The sequence below is a fragment of the Oncorhynchus clarkii genome, chromosome 25 (assembly GCF_045791955.1).
Source record: "Oncorhynchus clarkii lewisi isolate Uvic-CL-2024 chromosome 25, UVic_Ocla_1.0, whole genome shotgun sequence".
In the NCBI taxonomy this organism is placed as follows: Eukaryota; Metazoa; Chordata; class Actinopteri; order Salmoniformes; family Salmonidae; genus Oncorhynchus; species Oncorhynchus clarkii.
The window spans coordinates 10,629,295-10,644,897 of record NC_092171.1 but is presented as its reverse complement, the minus strand read 5'-3'; the positions used below and the strand labels follow the sequence as shown (position 1 = coordinate 10,644,897).

Genomic DNA, 15,603 nt, shown 5'->3' with positions numbered 1-15,603 from the left:
TCTCTCTCGCTCTCTCGCTCTCTCCCTCCCTCTCGCTCGCTCACTCTCTCTCCCTCACTCTTTCTGTCTGACATGATCTCTCTGTGCGTGTTTATATATGACATGATAGTGCCGTTCTAACCCTCACGGCTCTATGATAAGAGTGTAAAGTCGAGCGTAAATGTTTATTTCCAGAGATAAACCAATGGTGATATTTACCCAGATAGTGTACCAGTTAGTGTACCACATTTGGTTTATTTTGATGCCAGAAAACACTCTTCTTGTGTTCTCTCCATTTTACCAACCTCCTCCTCTACCTCTCTCTTTCTCGTTTACCACTGGAAGAAAAATGATTCCTTAACAGAAGAATAGTGGAGTGGAAACGCAGCGCTACTCTCTCCTGTCTGTCTAGTATAACGGTCTTTGAGCACTGTGAGACAGACCTGGGTTCAAATAGTATTTGTGTTCCTCCAAATACTTGAGAGCCACACTTACGTCAGCTTGTCTTGCGAAGTGGAACTAATGGAACCGTCCCAGAACTGCAAAACCTGCCCACCTGACACTCCAGTCAGGCGTGTTCGAATGCTCAGATTTTGCTGATATGAAAGTTGCTGTCTTCTTCAAACTGGCTGTACTCCCACCCCACTAATCACCACCCCCCCCCCCCCCCCCCTCTCATCTCTCCCCAGGCAGTACTACCCAGACCCCCACCCTGCCCACGCCATCCAGCTGATGAGAGTCGCCAAGCTCCAGCACTTTCTGGTTCACCTGGGGGACGCACAGCACACACTGAGACTGGTGAGCTGGGCGGTGAACCATTGTTATGGCTGCCCTATCCCCGTCTCCCCTCATCTATCTCAGGGCTCGGTTCAGGGGGTTGCAACGTTACAGAACATTTAGGTCCCTCACACTCTAATCTAGACCTCCAGCCAGTTCCACTGCTGTCTTTCTTCCTGTCTAATCAGGGACTGATTTAGACATAGGACATCAGGTGGGTGCAATTAATTATCAGGTGGAACTGAAAAACAGCCGTACTCCAGGCCTTGTAGGGTAAGATTGGAATAATCCTGGTTTAGATAGACTTTGTACAACAGATACAGTATGAGTTTCAGGCTGGTAGCATGTAGAGAGTCATGTCAGCTGTAGTCAACACATTTGTACGGGTAAGGTAATGAACACACCACATCACTGAATACACCCCTGCTCTCTCCTGTCTCCCCTGCAGGCCTATGACATCATGAAGGTTACTCACGGCAACCAGCATCCCCTGACCTCTGACCTCATCAGGAGGTTGGAGGAGTGTCGGGCGGAGTTGGACCGTGCCTAGCAACCTGCCTTAGCCACCCGAGGGGATTCGAGAAGCCCATGGCTGTTCGGAAAGTAGCACCTGTTTTTAGTGTAATGACGGTGAAGTGTTGTTTGGTTGATATTGCATCATTTCTAGAGCTTCATTTTAGTTTTCATTTTGTTCCCTGTCATTCTTCATAACCCATTAAACACACTGAAACAACCTCTTTAACTGCGTGTGAGCTGGGTTCAAATCTGTCTCCTTGTCTGAGCTGGTTCCTGTGTGTGTGTGTACACACTTATCTCCGGATATGGCCACACAGTGTTTTGCTAGTTAACTCCCCCTAAAACTGGCCAGCGTTGTGACTAGAGAGACATGGATTAGGGCTCCTGCCCCCCTCCTCCCTCAGATAGCATCCTGCAGAGTGATGTCACCTGCTGGGAGGGAATAGCACCCTGGGTGTGTGTCTGTCGGCATAACCCGGTGCTGTATGCTTGTTGGGCGATTATAGCAGAGAATGGAAGGCACTGTTGTGTTCAGGAGAACCCTAGTCTTGTCTTTGTGGGTTTAATAGAGAGGGCTATCAGTTGTACCATCGCTGCTTGTGTGTGTGTGTGTGTGTGTGTGTGTGTGTGTGTGTGTGTGTGTGTGTGTGTGTGTGTGTGTGTGTGTGTGTGTGTGTGTGTGTGTGTGTGTGTGTGTGTGTGTGTGTGTGTGTGTGTGTGTTTAGCAGTGGCCTATCAGTTATACCATCTCATCTCTCTGCATGTCTCTCTCACTTAGTCCTAACCATCTACTTCCGCTGTTAAACCTTACATAAACCTTAGGTAAACCTTGTGTACACTGATGACTGTATTTCCCACTGTGACAGTGGGAACAGAACGTGGCATTCGGCTGCTGATGGACTGACTGTGCGGTCTAAGCTGTGGATGGCGTTTCTAATTGGTCACTCTCTCGGGGTGTTCCTGATGTAGCTTCTAGCTGGGGGGTTTGTATGGCTCTTTGGATGATTTCTAATTGGTCACTCTCTCGGGGTGTTCCTGATGTAGCTTCTAGCTGGGGGGGTTTGTATGGCTCTTTGGATGATTTCTAATTGGTCACTCTCTCGGGGTGTTCCTGATGTAGCTTCTAGCTGGGGGGGTTTGTATGGCTCTTTGGATGATTTCTAATTGGTCACTCTCTCGGGATGTTCCTGATGTAGCTTCTAGCTGGGGGGTTTGTATGGCTCTTTGGATGATTTCTAATTGGTCACTCTCTCGGGATGTTCCTGATGTAGCTTCTAGCTGGGGGGTTTGTATGGCTCTTTGGATGATTTCTAATTGGTCACTCTCTCGGGGTGTTCCTGATGTAGCTTCTAGCTGGGGGGTTTGTATGGCTCTTTGGATGATTTCTAATTGGTCACTCTCTCGGGGTGTTCCTGATGTAGCTTCTAGCTGGGGGGTTTGTATGGCTCTTTGGATGATTTCTAATTGGTCACTCTCTCGGGGTGTTCCTGATGTAGCTTCTAGCTGGGGGGTTTGTATGGCTCTTTGGATGATTTCTAATTGGTCACTCTCTCGGGGTGTTCCTGATGTAGCTTCTAGCTGGGGGGTTTGTATGGCTCTTTGGATGATTTCTAATTGGTCACTCTCTCGGGGTGTTCCTGATGTAGCTTCTAGCTGGGGGTTTGTATGGCTCTTTGTTAAGGATGATCTTTCCCTGAACCTCCGGTTGGAGGCTCCCTGACTCCCTGCTTATTCTTTCCTGATTACTGGTATCCTTCAACTGCGATTTCTGGGAACCGGGGAATTTGGGGGAAATGACTGGAATTGTGCAACCCTAGTGATGGTGTTACTTCCACAGCCATCTTACCAGGTCTCTCTAGTGATTTGAGTCTCAAAAGGATGACGTGGGCTCCGCCCTATAGCGACTGCGTCACGGCGTGCCGGTAATGGCACTAACACACGCCCTCATATTATTGCTTTCGGATAACCGTCAGTTTGTCCACCGACATACAGATGAACTCTCAGGTTTTTATGGAATTTTTTATTTTATTTTACATTTATTTAACTAGGAAAGTCAGTTAAGAACAAATTCTTATTTTCAATGACGGCCTAGGAACAGTGGGTTTAACTGCCTGTTCAGGGGCAGAATGACAGATTTGTATCTTGTCAGCTCGGGGATTTGAACTTGCAACCTTTCAGTTACTAGTCCAACACTCCGATTTGATCCAGCCGTGTCTAGCTAATATGACTTGAGGTGTACTGTATATGTGACCGATTGGTATCGATGCCTATATGCTTTAGCTCTGCAGGCTAACAGTTTTGTGGCACGCGGGGAAACTCTGGTTCGAACCCAGTCAGTCTGAAATGTCTGTCTGTCTGTCTGTGGAGGACAATGAGAGAACTAGATATCACCCCCCCCCCCTCTCTACAATGAACAGACCATTTCTAAATCATCTATTACTCTCAGATTGGATTCACGATCATCTCTTCAGCTTCCATTTTGATAGGCTTGGCTTTCTTTATTCCCGTCACTCTCTCCCGCCCTCCCCCTTTCTCTCGCCCTCCCTCCCCCCTCTCTCTTTCTCTCTCTGTGATGAGTGGCGTCTGAGAGCCCAGCAGGAGAGCCAGAGATAATCAAAGGGACATCAGAGATGTTTCACCCCCGCGCCCATCCCTCTCTTTCTTTCTCTCCCTCCTCCATCCTTCTCTACACCGCCTGTCTGCCTCTCCACCTATCAAGGCATCTTTCTCCTAGGGACATTTTTCTTCCCTTTTTCTCTCTCTCTCTCTCTCTCTCTCTCACACACTGGTATAAACCAGTGTTCCAGTGGTGTAAATGCTTCTTTCCCCCATTTAAAGGCTACTTACCATTTAAAAGCCTGCTATCCAGGTCCTGTGGAAGAGGCAGAAGAGAGTGAGTCTCCCAGCCCACAGTAAACCTCCCTCAGTGCTGATCAGAGACAGTGATATGGCGAGATACAGTCGGATACAAAACCTCAATCGTTTCCTTCCTTGTCTGAACATATCTTATCGCACGACTATCCTGTTAATGAACTGCGTCGTGGATCAAATGGCTGCGAGCTGTGGGAGAGTAGATGATCAGGGACTGGTTGGTTTCCACTTCAGAGACAGACGGAGGGAGAGAGAGAGGGAGAGAGGGAGAACACACACACAGATACCTAAGGAGAAACATCCACAGTCACACGTTACCATGTTTGTGAGTTATACCAAAGGGTTGGGTCAGGGTGCTGAGATTTACAGATGTGTCCATGTGTAAAGACAATGGGGAAGTACTGTGGATACAGTAAGACAGGGAAAGAGAGGGAGGGAAAGCTCCTATTCTTCATCCACCAATGGGATTTGTTCTCTCCTCTCTCCTGGGCCCCTTTCATGCGCCCATGGACAGGCCTCTCCCCCCTTCTCTCCTCTCCCCTCGTGTGGGTGTTCAAAGCAGGGTGTCAGGAGCAACGTTTCATCCAGGGGCTGAGAATATAGAACCCTAGTAACCCACCAGAGGCCTTTCTCTCTCTCTCTCTCTCTCTGTCAGTGGCAAAGTTATTGTACTTGCGGAGCGGCATTAATATTACAAATACATTCTAATGACAACAAAAGGCTCACTTGGTCGCGGTCGCAGGCACTGATACTGCTTCTCCTCCATTGGGCAAGAGAAATGACTATTGTAGGCCTACACGCACACTGTTGTATGCTAATACCGCCACTGGGGAGGACCTGAGAAGGAATGATGTGTCACAACGTAGACAATCTGTTACATGACAGACACTGCAGCTAAACCTGGGTGTATGGAGCCTGGTTTCACTAAGTGGGTTCCATCTATGGTAGAAATTGGTTCAAATGCTCAGTTCGTAATATTACTCTTACTAGCCCTGTTTATATCTGGTACTAACATAAGTCCTTTGTTCTGATCTTGTCTACATTATGATTGTGCCCATATTGCTTTGTGGGACGATGGTTGGTTTACTAACACTCATATTCAATCGGAGGATTGTTGAGCACGGTAACTGGGTGGATGTGTAGAAGAAATTGAGAGAATAAATTGACAACTCATCTCCTCCAATACAATCCTTTATTTACAGCAATCCTTGCGTCACTGTCAGATTCTCAGTCCGTTTCTCTGTTCGATGTGTTCCTGCTGACAGTTACACACAGACATGGGTCGGGTTCAAGCAGGCACAATTAGGAAGAAACATTGTTGGTCCAATTTTTTTCATTTCCCATTTCAAACTGGTTTATTTCTCCCCGTTTTGTGCCTTCTGAACACAACCATAGTCTGTCTCTCTGGTCTGTGCATCTGTCTCTCTCAAAACACACACACAAATTAGCCCAGCCAAAGCACCGTAAGGCCTAGCTAGCACGGGATGGGACTACGGGTAAATTCCATTTCTATTCCGTCTTCTCAGGAGAAGTTTTGGCTGAATACCATTTCAAGATTTGAAGCCTGCTGTTTTGTTCAGTGAGGATTTGTTCCCTTCCCAAAATGGACTAAATTAAGTTGTGTCCAATCCTGCTATCTACAGTAGGCTACCTCTCTCACTCCTCTCAGAGACTGTGCAACCAGAGGAATAGATCTCTTTACAACACATCCGACCCCATGACAGCGGAGTGGGACGTTTCCATGGTGACAAACACAGACGTGACCAGGGTGTATTCAGGAAGGTGAGATGTTCAAACTTCGCAGAGAGAAATGTAACGAATAGAGCAGACTCGCTTCCCTAGCCTTCAAGACAATCATATTTTTTTATCCACAACACGTTTCTACGCGCAGGTTTTGTAATGTTGCAGCCGAACGTGACTCTGGAGAGTACTATCTTCAACAGGCTCCAGGTAGAAGCTGCCCTTAGGAACAGATCTAGGATCAGATTACCTATCCTTAATCATATCTTAACCATTAGAGGACTACTTCTTCCTACCCCCATCAAATGGTACAATTCCCATCTCAAAGGAGGAAGTAACAAACCAAAATAGCAGAGGAAAAAATAAAATCTCAAATAAAGATGATATTGTATATGTTGTAATCTATCTATATATGAAATGGGCTCAGCATATGTACATTATTTTGTCTTTTTTTGAATGCATAGTAACTTTGCAGACCAAAAGGTGTGTGGATAATGCATTATACAATACAAGCAACTCTCGGTTCCAGCACCTCTCTGTTCCAGCATGCCTCCTGAGTTAAATAAATAAGATCCTTCATTCATGACCATGACATAGGGGAGAGGTGAAAGGGCAAGGGGCATGACCTCTCACGAAAGGGAGGGAGAGGGAATGATGAGGATGATAATAAAATAATAAATTTTATTTATAAATGCCTTTCAAAACAGCCAAGGACACTACGTCATTAAATATGATGGTAAGATGAAGAAGAAGCATTTGTCTGAAAGTTATTTTTAGGAAACAGGCTATATATGTGTATATATATATATATATATGTATGTATGTATATATATATATATATATATATGTATGTATATACAGTGGGGCAAAAAAGTATTTAGTCAGCCACCAATTGTGCAAGTTCTCCCACTTAAAAGATGAGAGAGGCCTGTAATTTTCATCATAGGTACACTTCAACTATGACAGACAAAATGAGAAAAAAATCCAGAAAATTACATTGTAGGATTTTGAATGAATTTATTTGCAAATTATGGTGTAAAATAAGTATTTGGTCAATAACAAAAGTTTCTCAATACTTTGTTATATACCCTTTGTTGGCAATGACAGAGGTCAAACGTTTTCTGTAAGTCTTCACAAGGTTTTCACACACTGTTGCTGGTATTTTGGCCCATTCATCCACGCAGATCTCCTCTAGAGCAGTGATGTTTTGGGGCTGTTGCTGGGCAATACAGACTTTCAACTCCCTCCAAAGATTTTCTATGGGGTTGAGATCTGGAGACTGGCTAGGCCACTCCAGGACCTTAAAATGCTTCTTACGAAGCCACTCCTTCGTTGCCCGGGCGGTGTGTTTGGGATCATTGTCATGCTGAAAGACCCAGCCACGTTTCATCTTCAATGCCCTTGCTGATGGAAGGGTGTTTTCACTCAAAATCTCACGATACATGGCCCCATTCATTCTTTCCTTTACACGGATCAGTCGTCCTGGTCCCTTTGCAGAAAAACAGGCCCAAAGCATGATGTTTCCACCCCCCTTTTTCACAGTAGGTATGGTGTTCTTTGGATGCCACTCAGCATTCTTTGTCCTCCAAACACGACGAGTTGAGTTTTTACCAAAAAGTTATATTTTGGTTTTATCTGACCATATGACATTCTCCCAATCTTCTTCTGGATCATCCAAATGCTCTCTAGCAAACTTCAGACGGGCCTGGACATGTACTGGCTTAAGCAGGGGGACATGTCTGGCACTGCAGGATTTTAGTCCCTGGCAGCATAGTGTGTTACTGATGGTAGGCTTTGTTACTTTGGTCCCAGCTCTCTGCAGGTCATTCACTAGGTCCCCCCGTGTGGTTCTGGGATTTTTGCTCACCGTTCTTGTGATCATTTTGACCCCACAGGGTGAGATCTTGCGTGGAGATCCACATCGAGGGAGATTACCAGTGGTCTTGTATGTCTTCCATTTCCTAATAATTGCTCCCACAGTTGATTTCTTCAAACCAAGCTGCTTACCTATTGCAGATTCAGTCTTCCCAGCCTGGTGCAGGTCTACAATTTTGTTTCTGGTGTCCTTTGACAGCTCTTTGGTCTTGGCCATAGTGGAGTTTGGAGTGTGACTGTTTCAGGTTGTGGACAGGTGTCTTTTATACTGATAACAAGTTCAAACAGGTGCCATTAATACAGGTAACGAGTGGAGGACAGAGGAGCCTCTTAAAGAAGAAGTTACAGGTCTGTGAGAGCCAGAAATCTTGCTTGTTTGTAGGTGACCAAATACTTATTTTCCACCATAATTTGCAAATAAATTCATAAAAAATCCTACAATGTGATTTTCTGGATTTTTTTTCTCATTTTGTCTGTCATAGTTGAAGTGTACCTATGATGAAAATTACAGGCCTCTCATCTTTTTAAGTGGGATAACATGCACAATTGGTGGCTGACTAAATACTTTTTTGCCCCATTGTATATACACACATACATACGTATGTGTATATATACTGTATATATATATATATATATATACACACACACACATACGTATGTATATATATATATATATATACAGTTGAAGTCGGAAGTTTACATACAACCTAAGTCAAATTCAGTTTTTCACAATTCCTGACATTTAATCCTAGTAAAAATACCTTGTTTTAGGTCAGTTTATTTTAAGAATGTGAAATGTCAGAATAATAGTAGAGAGTGATTTATTTCAGCTTTTCTTTCATCACATTCCCAGTGGGTCAGAAGTTTACATACACTCAATTAGTATTTGGTAGCATTGCCTTTAAATGGTTTAACTTAGGTCAAACGTTCCGCGTAGCCTTCCACAAGCTTCCCACAATAAGTTGGGTGAATTTTGTCCCATCCCTCCTGACAGAGCTGGTGTAACTGAGTCAGGTTTGTAGGCCTCCTTGCTCGCACACACTTTTTCAGTTCTGCCCACAAATGTTCTATAGGATTGAGGTGAGGGCTTTGTGATGGCCACTCCAATACCTTGACTTTGTTGTCCTTTAGCCATTTTGCCACAACTTTGGAAGTATGCTTGGGGTCATTATCCATTTGGAAGACCCATTTGCGACCAAGCTTGAACTTCCTGACTGATGTCTTGAGATGTTGCTTCAGTAAATCCACCTAATTTTCCTCCCTCATTCTGCCATCTATTTTGTGAAGTGCACCAGTCCCTCCTGCAGCAAAGCACCCCACAACATGATGTTGCCAACCCCGTGCTTCACGGTTGGGATGGTGTTCTTCGGCATACAAGCCTCCCCCTTTTTCCTCCAAACATAATGATGGTCATTATGGCCAAACAGTTCTATTTTTGTTTCATCAGTCAAGAGGACATTTCTCCAACAAGTATGATCTTTGTCCCCATGTGCATTTGCAAACTGTAGTCTGGCTTTTTTATGGCGGTTTTGGAGCAGTGGCTTCTTCCTTGCTGAGCGGCCTTTCAGGTTTTGTTGATATAGGACACGTTTTACTGTGGATATAGATACTTATGTACCCGTTTCCTCCAGCATCTTCACAAGGTCCTTTGCTGTTGTTCTGGGATTGATTTGCACTTTTCGCACCAAAGTACGTTCATCTCTAGGAGACAGAATGCGTCTCCTTCCTGAGCGGTTTGACAGCTGTGTGGTCCCATGGTGTTTATACTTGCGTACTATTGTTTGTACAGATGAACGTGGTACCTTCATGCGATTGGAAATTGGATGAACCAGACGTGTGGAGGTCTACAATTGTTTTTCTGAGGTGTTGGGAATAACAGAAGAAATCAGCCATGATGTAAAGCAAAGACGCACTGAGTTTGAAAGTAGGCCTTCAAATACATCCACAGGTACACCTCCAATTGACTCAAATGATGTCAATTAGCCTATCAGAAGATTCTAAAGCCATGACATAATTTTCTGGAATTTTCCAAGCTGTTTAAAGGCACAGTCAACTTAGGGTATGTAAACTTCTGTTGGAAAAATGACTTGTGTCATGCACAAAGTAGTTGTCCTAACCGACTTGCCAAAATTATAGTTTGTTAACAAGAAATTTGTGCAGTGTTTGAAAAACGAGTTAAAGTAACTCCAACTGTATATATATATATATATATATGTATGTATGTATGTATGTATGTGTGTGTATATGTGTGTGTATATGTGTATATATATGTATGTATGTGTATACAAACATTTAGATCTGAAACTGTCTCAAGCACCAAACTATTATGAAAGTGAATGCACCACGACAGTGGCACCAAGCAGAGTGAATGGGACATTTTCCTCTACACTCATATTTAAACTCAGATGCCCCCCATTTTTTTGACCTGTAGAATAGAGCAGTGTCCCTTTAACCCATTAATCACATGGTCACACCCATCCCCTTCTATGGTCGTTATTATGATGTTCCCCTAATGGTAACATTTTCTTTTAGCCTTTGTTCATCCCTCCATCTCCCCTCCTTTCTAGCTGATGTCTCTCTGCACCTCTTGATCATCGTTAGGGGACGGGTGGGTGGTGGGTGTGTATTAGGCCTGAACCCCAGACTGAATACTTCAGTTACCATAGCCTGAGGGATGACAATGAAATCAATGGGTCATAAGATAAACCACCACCACCTCCCTTCCCTGGGTCTTGTCCGTCCTTATACATAATTTCCTATCCCCTAAAGCACTCGGTGTGGTGTCACTGTCTTCAGAGAATTTTTAAAAAGAGGTATAGAAAACGTACACGTAGCAGTTCCTAAAGTTGAATCCTAACTAGTGCAGAACAATACAAGCCACTGAGAACAGCTAGTCAGGGGAGGAAACACCGAGTAAAACGGAGCTGTGGTTTTTACTTTCCACAACTTATTTCTTCTTTTTACTTTTGAGATCTCTTCTTTTTTTCAGCTAGCACCATCTGTACACAAATACAGGAGCAATGGTTCCGATTTCGAAGTGTTCGCAAGGCACTTGTCTTTCACACACAAGGTTGGTTTTCTTTTCTTTTCTGTCGTTCTTTTCTCTTTTTTCCCTACGTGTCTATAGCTGTCTGTCAGCCAGTCCTTATTCAAAGCAAGCACAACTTTATTTACAAACTTCATCTCCAACAACTCCTCAGTAAAAGTGCTCTTCCTGTCAGGTGGGAGATATACTCCTCATTTAAAAATAAAAAAAACAACCTCTCTTCCTCCTCTTCATTCTCTTCTTCATCCTCCTCCTCTCCCTCCCTCGCTCCCTGTCCCGCTGCTTAAAAAAATATTCATCTTTAGTGTCTGCCTTTGTTCTTCTGCACCTCCTCAAGGAAATCACTCCCTCCGCTCCTTCCCTCTCTCTGCTGTTGTATCCGAGCTGCTCCAAGTTCCTTGAGTCCTAACGGTCCTAGCGGAGGTGTGGTCCGCCCGTGGGTCTACCTGCGGCAGCAGGTGACGTCGAAGCAGGTGACCATCATGAGGTGAGCCTTGCAGAAGTTGACCCTGGTTTCCAGTCTGTCTGTCATCACCTCTAGAGCCTCCAGGTACTCCAGAGAGTCCACCTCAAACGTCTGCTGCAGGTCAACTATGGGGAGAGGACAGAGAGACGATATGTTACAACCAGGGGCAGAGACAGGAACAGAGAGACGGACAGGGACAGAAGCCTTGTTTATACCTGGTGCTAGCATGCATATTTGATCTGATCCACATTGTAGCCGCATCTTTGTATAAGAAGAAAATGTAAACATGTGCCCTGATTAATACAATATGAAAATAAAATAAAGAATAATAATATGTATGTATATATATATGTGGGTATGTACAGTGGGGCAAAAAATTATTTAGTCAGCCACCAATTTCTCCCACTTAAAAAGATGAGAGAGGCCTGTGATTTTCATCATAGGTACACTTCAACTATGACAGACAAAATGAGAAGAAAAAAATCCAGAAAATCACATTGTAGGATTTTTAATGAATTTATTTGCAAATTATGGTGGAAAATAAGTATTTGGTCACCTACAAACAAGCAATATTTCTGGCTCTCACAGACCTGTAACTTCTTCTTTAAGAGGCTCCTCTGCTCTCCACTCGTTACCTGTATTAATGGCACCTGTTTGAACTTATCAGTATAAAAGACACCTGTCCACAACCTGAAACAGTCACACTCCAAACTCCACTATGGCCAAGACCAAAGAGCTGTCAAAGGACACCAGAAACAAAATTGTAGACCTGCGCCAGGCTGGGAAGACTGAATCTGCAATAGGTAAGCAGCTTGGTTTGAATAAATCAACGGTGGGAGCAATTATTAGGAAATGGAAGACATACAAGACCACTGATAATCTCCCTCGATCTGGGGCTCCACGCAAGATCTCACCCCGTGGGGTCAAAATGATCACAAGAACGGTGAGCAAAAATCCCAGAACCACACGGGGGGACCTAGTGAATGATCTGCAGAGAGCTGGGACCAAAGTAACAAAGCCTACCATCAGTAACACACTATGCTGCCAGGGACTAAAATCCTGCAGTGCCAGACATGTCCCCCTGCTTAAGCCAGTACATGTCCAGGCCCATCTGAAGTTTGCTAGAGAGCATTTGGATGATCCAGAAGAAGATTGGGAGAATGTCATATGGTCAGATGAAACCAAAATATAACTTTTTGCTAAAAACTCAACTCGTCGTGTTTGGAGGACAAAGAATGCTGAGTTGCATCCAAAGAACACCATACCTACTGTGAAGCATGGGGGTGGAAACATCATGCTTTGGGGCTGTTTTTCTGCAAAGGGACCAGGACGACTGATCCGTGTAAAGGAAAGAATGAATGGGGCCATGTATCGTGAGATTTTGAGTGAAAACCTCCTTCCACCAGCAAGGGCATTGAAGATGAAACGTGGCTGGGTCTTTCAGCATGACAATGATCCCAAACACACCGCCCGGGCAACGAAGGAGTGGCTTCGTAAGAAGCATTTCAAGGTCCTGGAGTGGCCTAGCCAGTCTCCAGATCTCAACCCCGTAGAAAATCTTTGGAGGGAGTTGAAAGTCCGTGTTGCCCAGCAACAGCCCCAAAACATCACTGCTCTAGAGGAGATCTGCATGGAGGAATGGGCCAAAATACCAGCAACAGTGTGTGAAGACTTACAGAAAAAATTTGACCTCTGTCATTGCCAACAAAGGGTATATAACAAAGTATTGAGATAAACTTTTGTTATTGACCAAATACTTATTTTCCACCATAATTTGCAAATAAATTCATAAAAAATCCTACAATGTGATTGTCTGTCATAGTTGAAGTGTACCTATGAGTGTAAATTACATTATGAAAATTACAGGCCTCTCATCTTTTTAAGTGGGAGAACTCGCACAATTGGTGGCTGACTAAATACTTTTTTGCCCCAGTGTGTGTGTGTGTGTGTGTGTGTGTGTGTGTGTGTGTGTGTGTGTGTGTGTGTGTGTGTGTGTGTGTATGTATGTATGTATATATATATTATATTATACACATACGTATACATACACACACATACATATTTTTGGGAAATTGTTCAAATAAAAAACGAAATAACTGAAACATAATTAGTCAGACTCTTTTCTAAGCACCTTTGGCAGAGATTAGAGCCTTGAGTCTTCTTTGGTATGATGCTAAAAGCTTGGCACACCTGTATTTGGGGAGTTTCTCCCATTCTTTTCTGCAGACCCTCTCAAGCTCTGTCAGGTTGGATGGGGAGTGTCGCTGCACAGGTATTTTCAGGTCTCTCCAGAGATGTTCGATCGGGTTCAAGTCCGGGCTCTGGCAGGGCCATTCAAGGACAATCAGAGACTTTCCCCGAAGCCACTCCTGGCTGTGTGCTTAGGATCGTTGTCCTGTTGGAAGGCTAACCTTCACCCCAGGTCTTGAGTGCTCTGGAGCAGGTTTTCACCATGGATCTCTCTGTACTTTGCTCCGTTAATCTTTCCATCGCTCCTGATTAGTCTCCTAGTCCCTGCTCCTGAAAAATATATCCACAGCATGATGCTGCCACCACCATGCTTCACCGTAGGGATGGTGCCAGGTGTCCTTCAGAAGTGATGCTTGGCATTCAGGACAAAGAGTTCCATCTTGGTTTCATCAGACCAGAGAATCTTTTTTTCTTCCATGGTCTGAGAATCTTTAGGTACCTTAAGGCAAACTCCAAGCGGGCTGTCATGTGCCTTTTACAGAGGAGTGGCTTCCGTCTGGCTACTCTTCTGCAGAGAAGGTTGTCTTTCTGGACCGATCTCCCATCTCCACAGAGGAACTTTGGAGGTCTGTCAGAGTGACCATCGGGTTCTTGGTCACCTGTGGAACCTTATATAGACAGGTGTGTTCCTTTCCAAACCATGTCCAATCAATTGAATTTACCACAGCTGGACTCACTGTGACTATTGTGTCTAAAGCATTGACTACTGTAATAGTGCTATGCCCAGGCCTAAACCCTGATTGGTTTACATTCTAAATACATTTCTCAGATAAAAAAACAGCAAAGTTGTACATTTACCAAGGATTCAAGAATCTTAGCTTAACAAGGAAGCCTTGAAATGGGGCAATAAGGTCACTACTTTCCCAGCCCTTATGGCGTGGCAGCACAAGAGCTGATTTTCCATACTATTAGAATATTTCCTGATAATGTTACATAAAAAATGTGGGTTATTGAGACAACAATGATGGGCGCTGCACACTTAAGCAGACCATGATCCAATTGGTCGGTCCCTGTAGATTTCTTGTTGTCTATTGCTATCAAAGCATCCAGGACTTTAATTTCTGTAAATAGCCATGTCCAGAGTGACCTAAGGGATTGTAACATACTCTGTTTCACAGAAACATGGCTCTCTCGGGATATGCTGTCGGAGTCAGTACAGCCACCTGGATTCTTTGTACGTTGTGCTGATAGGAATAAACATCTTTCCGGGAAGAAGATGGGCGGGGGTGTATGTTTCATGACTAACGACTCATGGCGTAATTGTAACAACATACAGAAACTGAAGTCCTTTTGTTCACCTGACCTAGAATTCCTGACAATCAAATGCCGACCGTATTATCTCCCAAGAGAATTATCCTCGGTCATTGTCAAAGCCGTGTATACCCCCCTCAAGCCGATACCATGGCGGCCCTCAAGGAACTTCACTGGACTTTATGCAAACTGGAAACCAAATATCCTGAGGTTGCATTCATTGTACCTGGGCATTTTGACAAAGCAAATTTGAGAACAAGGCTGCTTCAATTATATCAGCATATTGACTGCAGCACTCACACTGGCAAAACTCTGTATCACTGCTACTCTAACTTCCAAGATGCATACAAGGCCCTCCCCCGCCCTCCTTTCGGCAAATCTGACCACGACTTCATTTTGCTCCTCCCTTCCTATAGGTAGAAACTCAAACAGGATGTACCCGTGCTAAGAACTATTCAACGCTGGTCTGACCAATCGGAATCAATGCTTAAAAATTATTTTGATCACGCAGACTGGTACATGTTCCGGGTAGCCTCAGAGAATAATATTGAGGTATTTGGTGAGTGAAGTTATAAGGAAATGCATAGGAGATGTGGTACCCACTGTGACTATTAAAACCTACCCTAACCAGAAACCGTGGATAGATGGCGGCCTTTGCTTAAAACCAAAAGCACAAACCAACACATTTAACCATGGAAAGGTTTATTCGGAATATGGCCGAATAAAACAGTGTAGTTATTCCCTCCGCGAGGCAATCAAACAAGCCAAATGTCAGTATAGAGACAAAGTGGAGTCACAATTCAACAGCTCAGACACGAGACGTATGTGGCAG

The 15,603-nt window shown here is 44.1% G+C and overlaps 2 protein-coding genes across 2 annotated transcripts in view; one reads left to right on the top strand and one right to left on the bottom strand.

Annotated features, from left to right (window-relative positions):
- LOC139384039 (SET and MYND domain containing 3) overlaps positions 1-1,498 on the top strand; it is a 187,823-nt gene extending 186,325 nt beyond the window's left edge. The window contains exons 11-12 of the mRNA XM_071128671.1: positions 669-777; positions 1,205-1,498. Of these exons, the coding sequence (XP_070984772.1) occupies positions 669-777; positions 1,205-1,306 (211 nt within the window). The 3' untranslated portion in view covers positions 1,307-1,498. The remainder of the gene's footprint in view (positions 1-668; positions 778-1,204) is intronic.
- A 9,335-nt stretch (positions 1,499-10,833) lies between these two features.
- LOC139384025 (kinesin-like protein KIF26B) overlaps positions 10,834-15,603 on the bottom strand; it is a 172,533-nt gene continuing 167,763 nt past the window's right edge. The window contains exon 19 of the mRNA XM_071128655.1: positions 10,834-11,395. Coding sequence (XP_070984756.1) covers positions 11,247-11,395 — 149 coding nt within the window. The 3' untranslated portion in view covers positions 10,834-11,246. The remainder of the gene's footprint in view (positions 11,396-15,603) is intronic.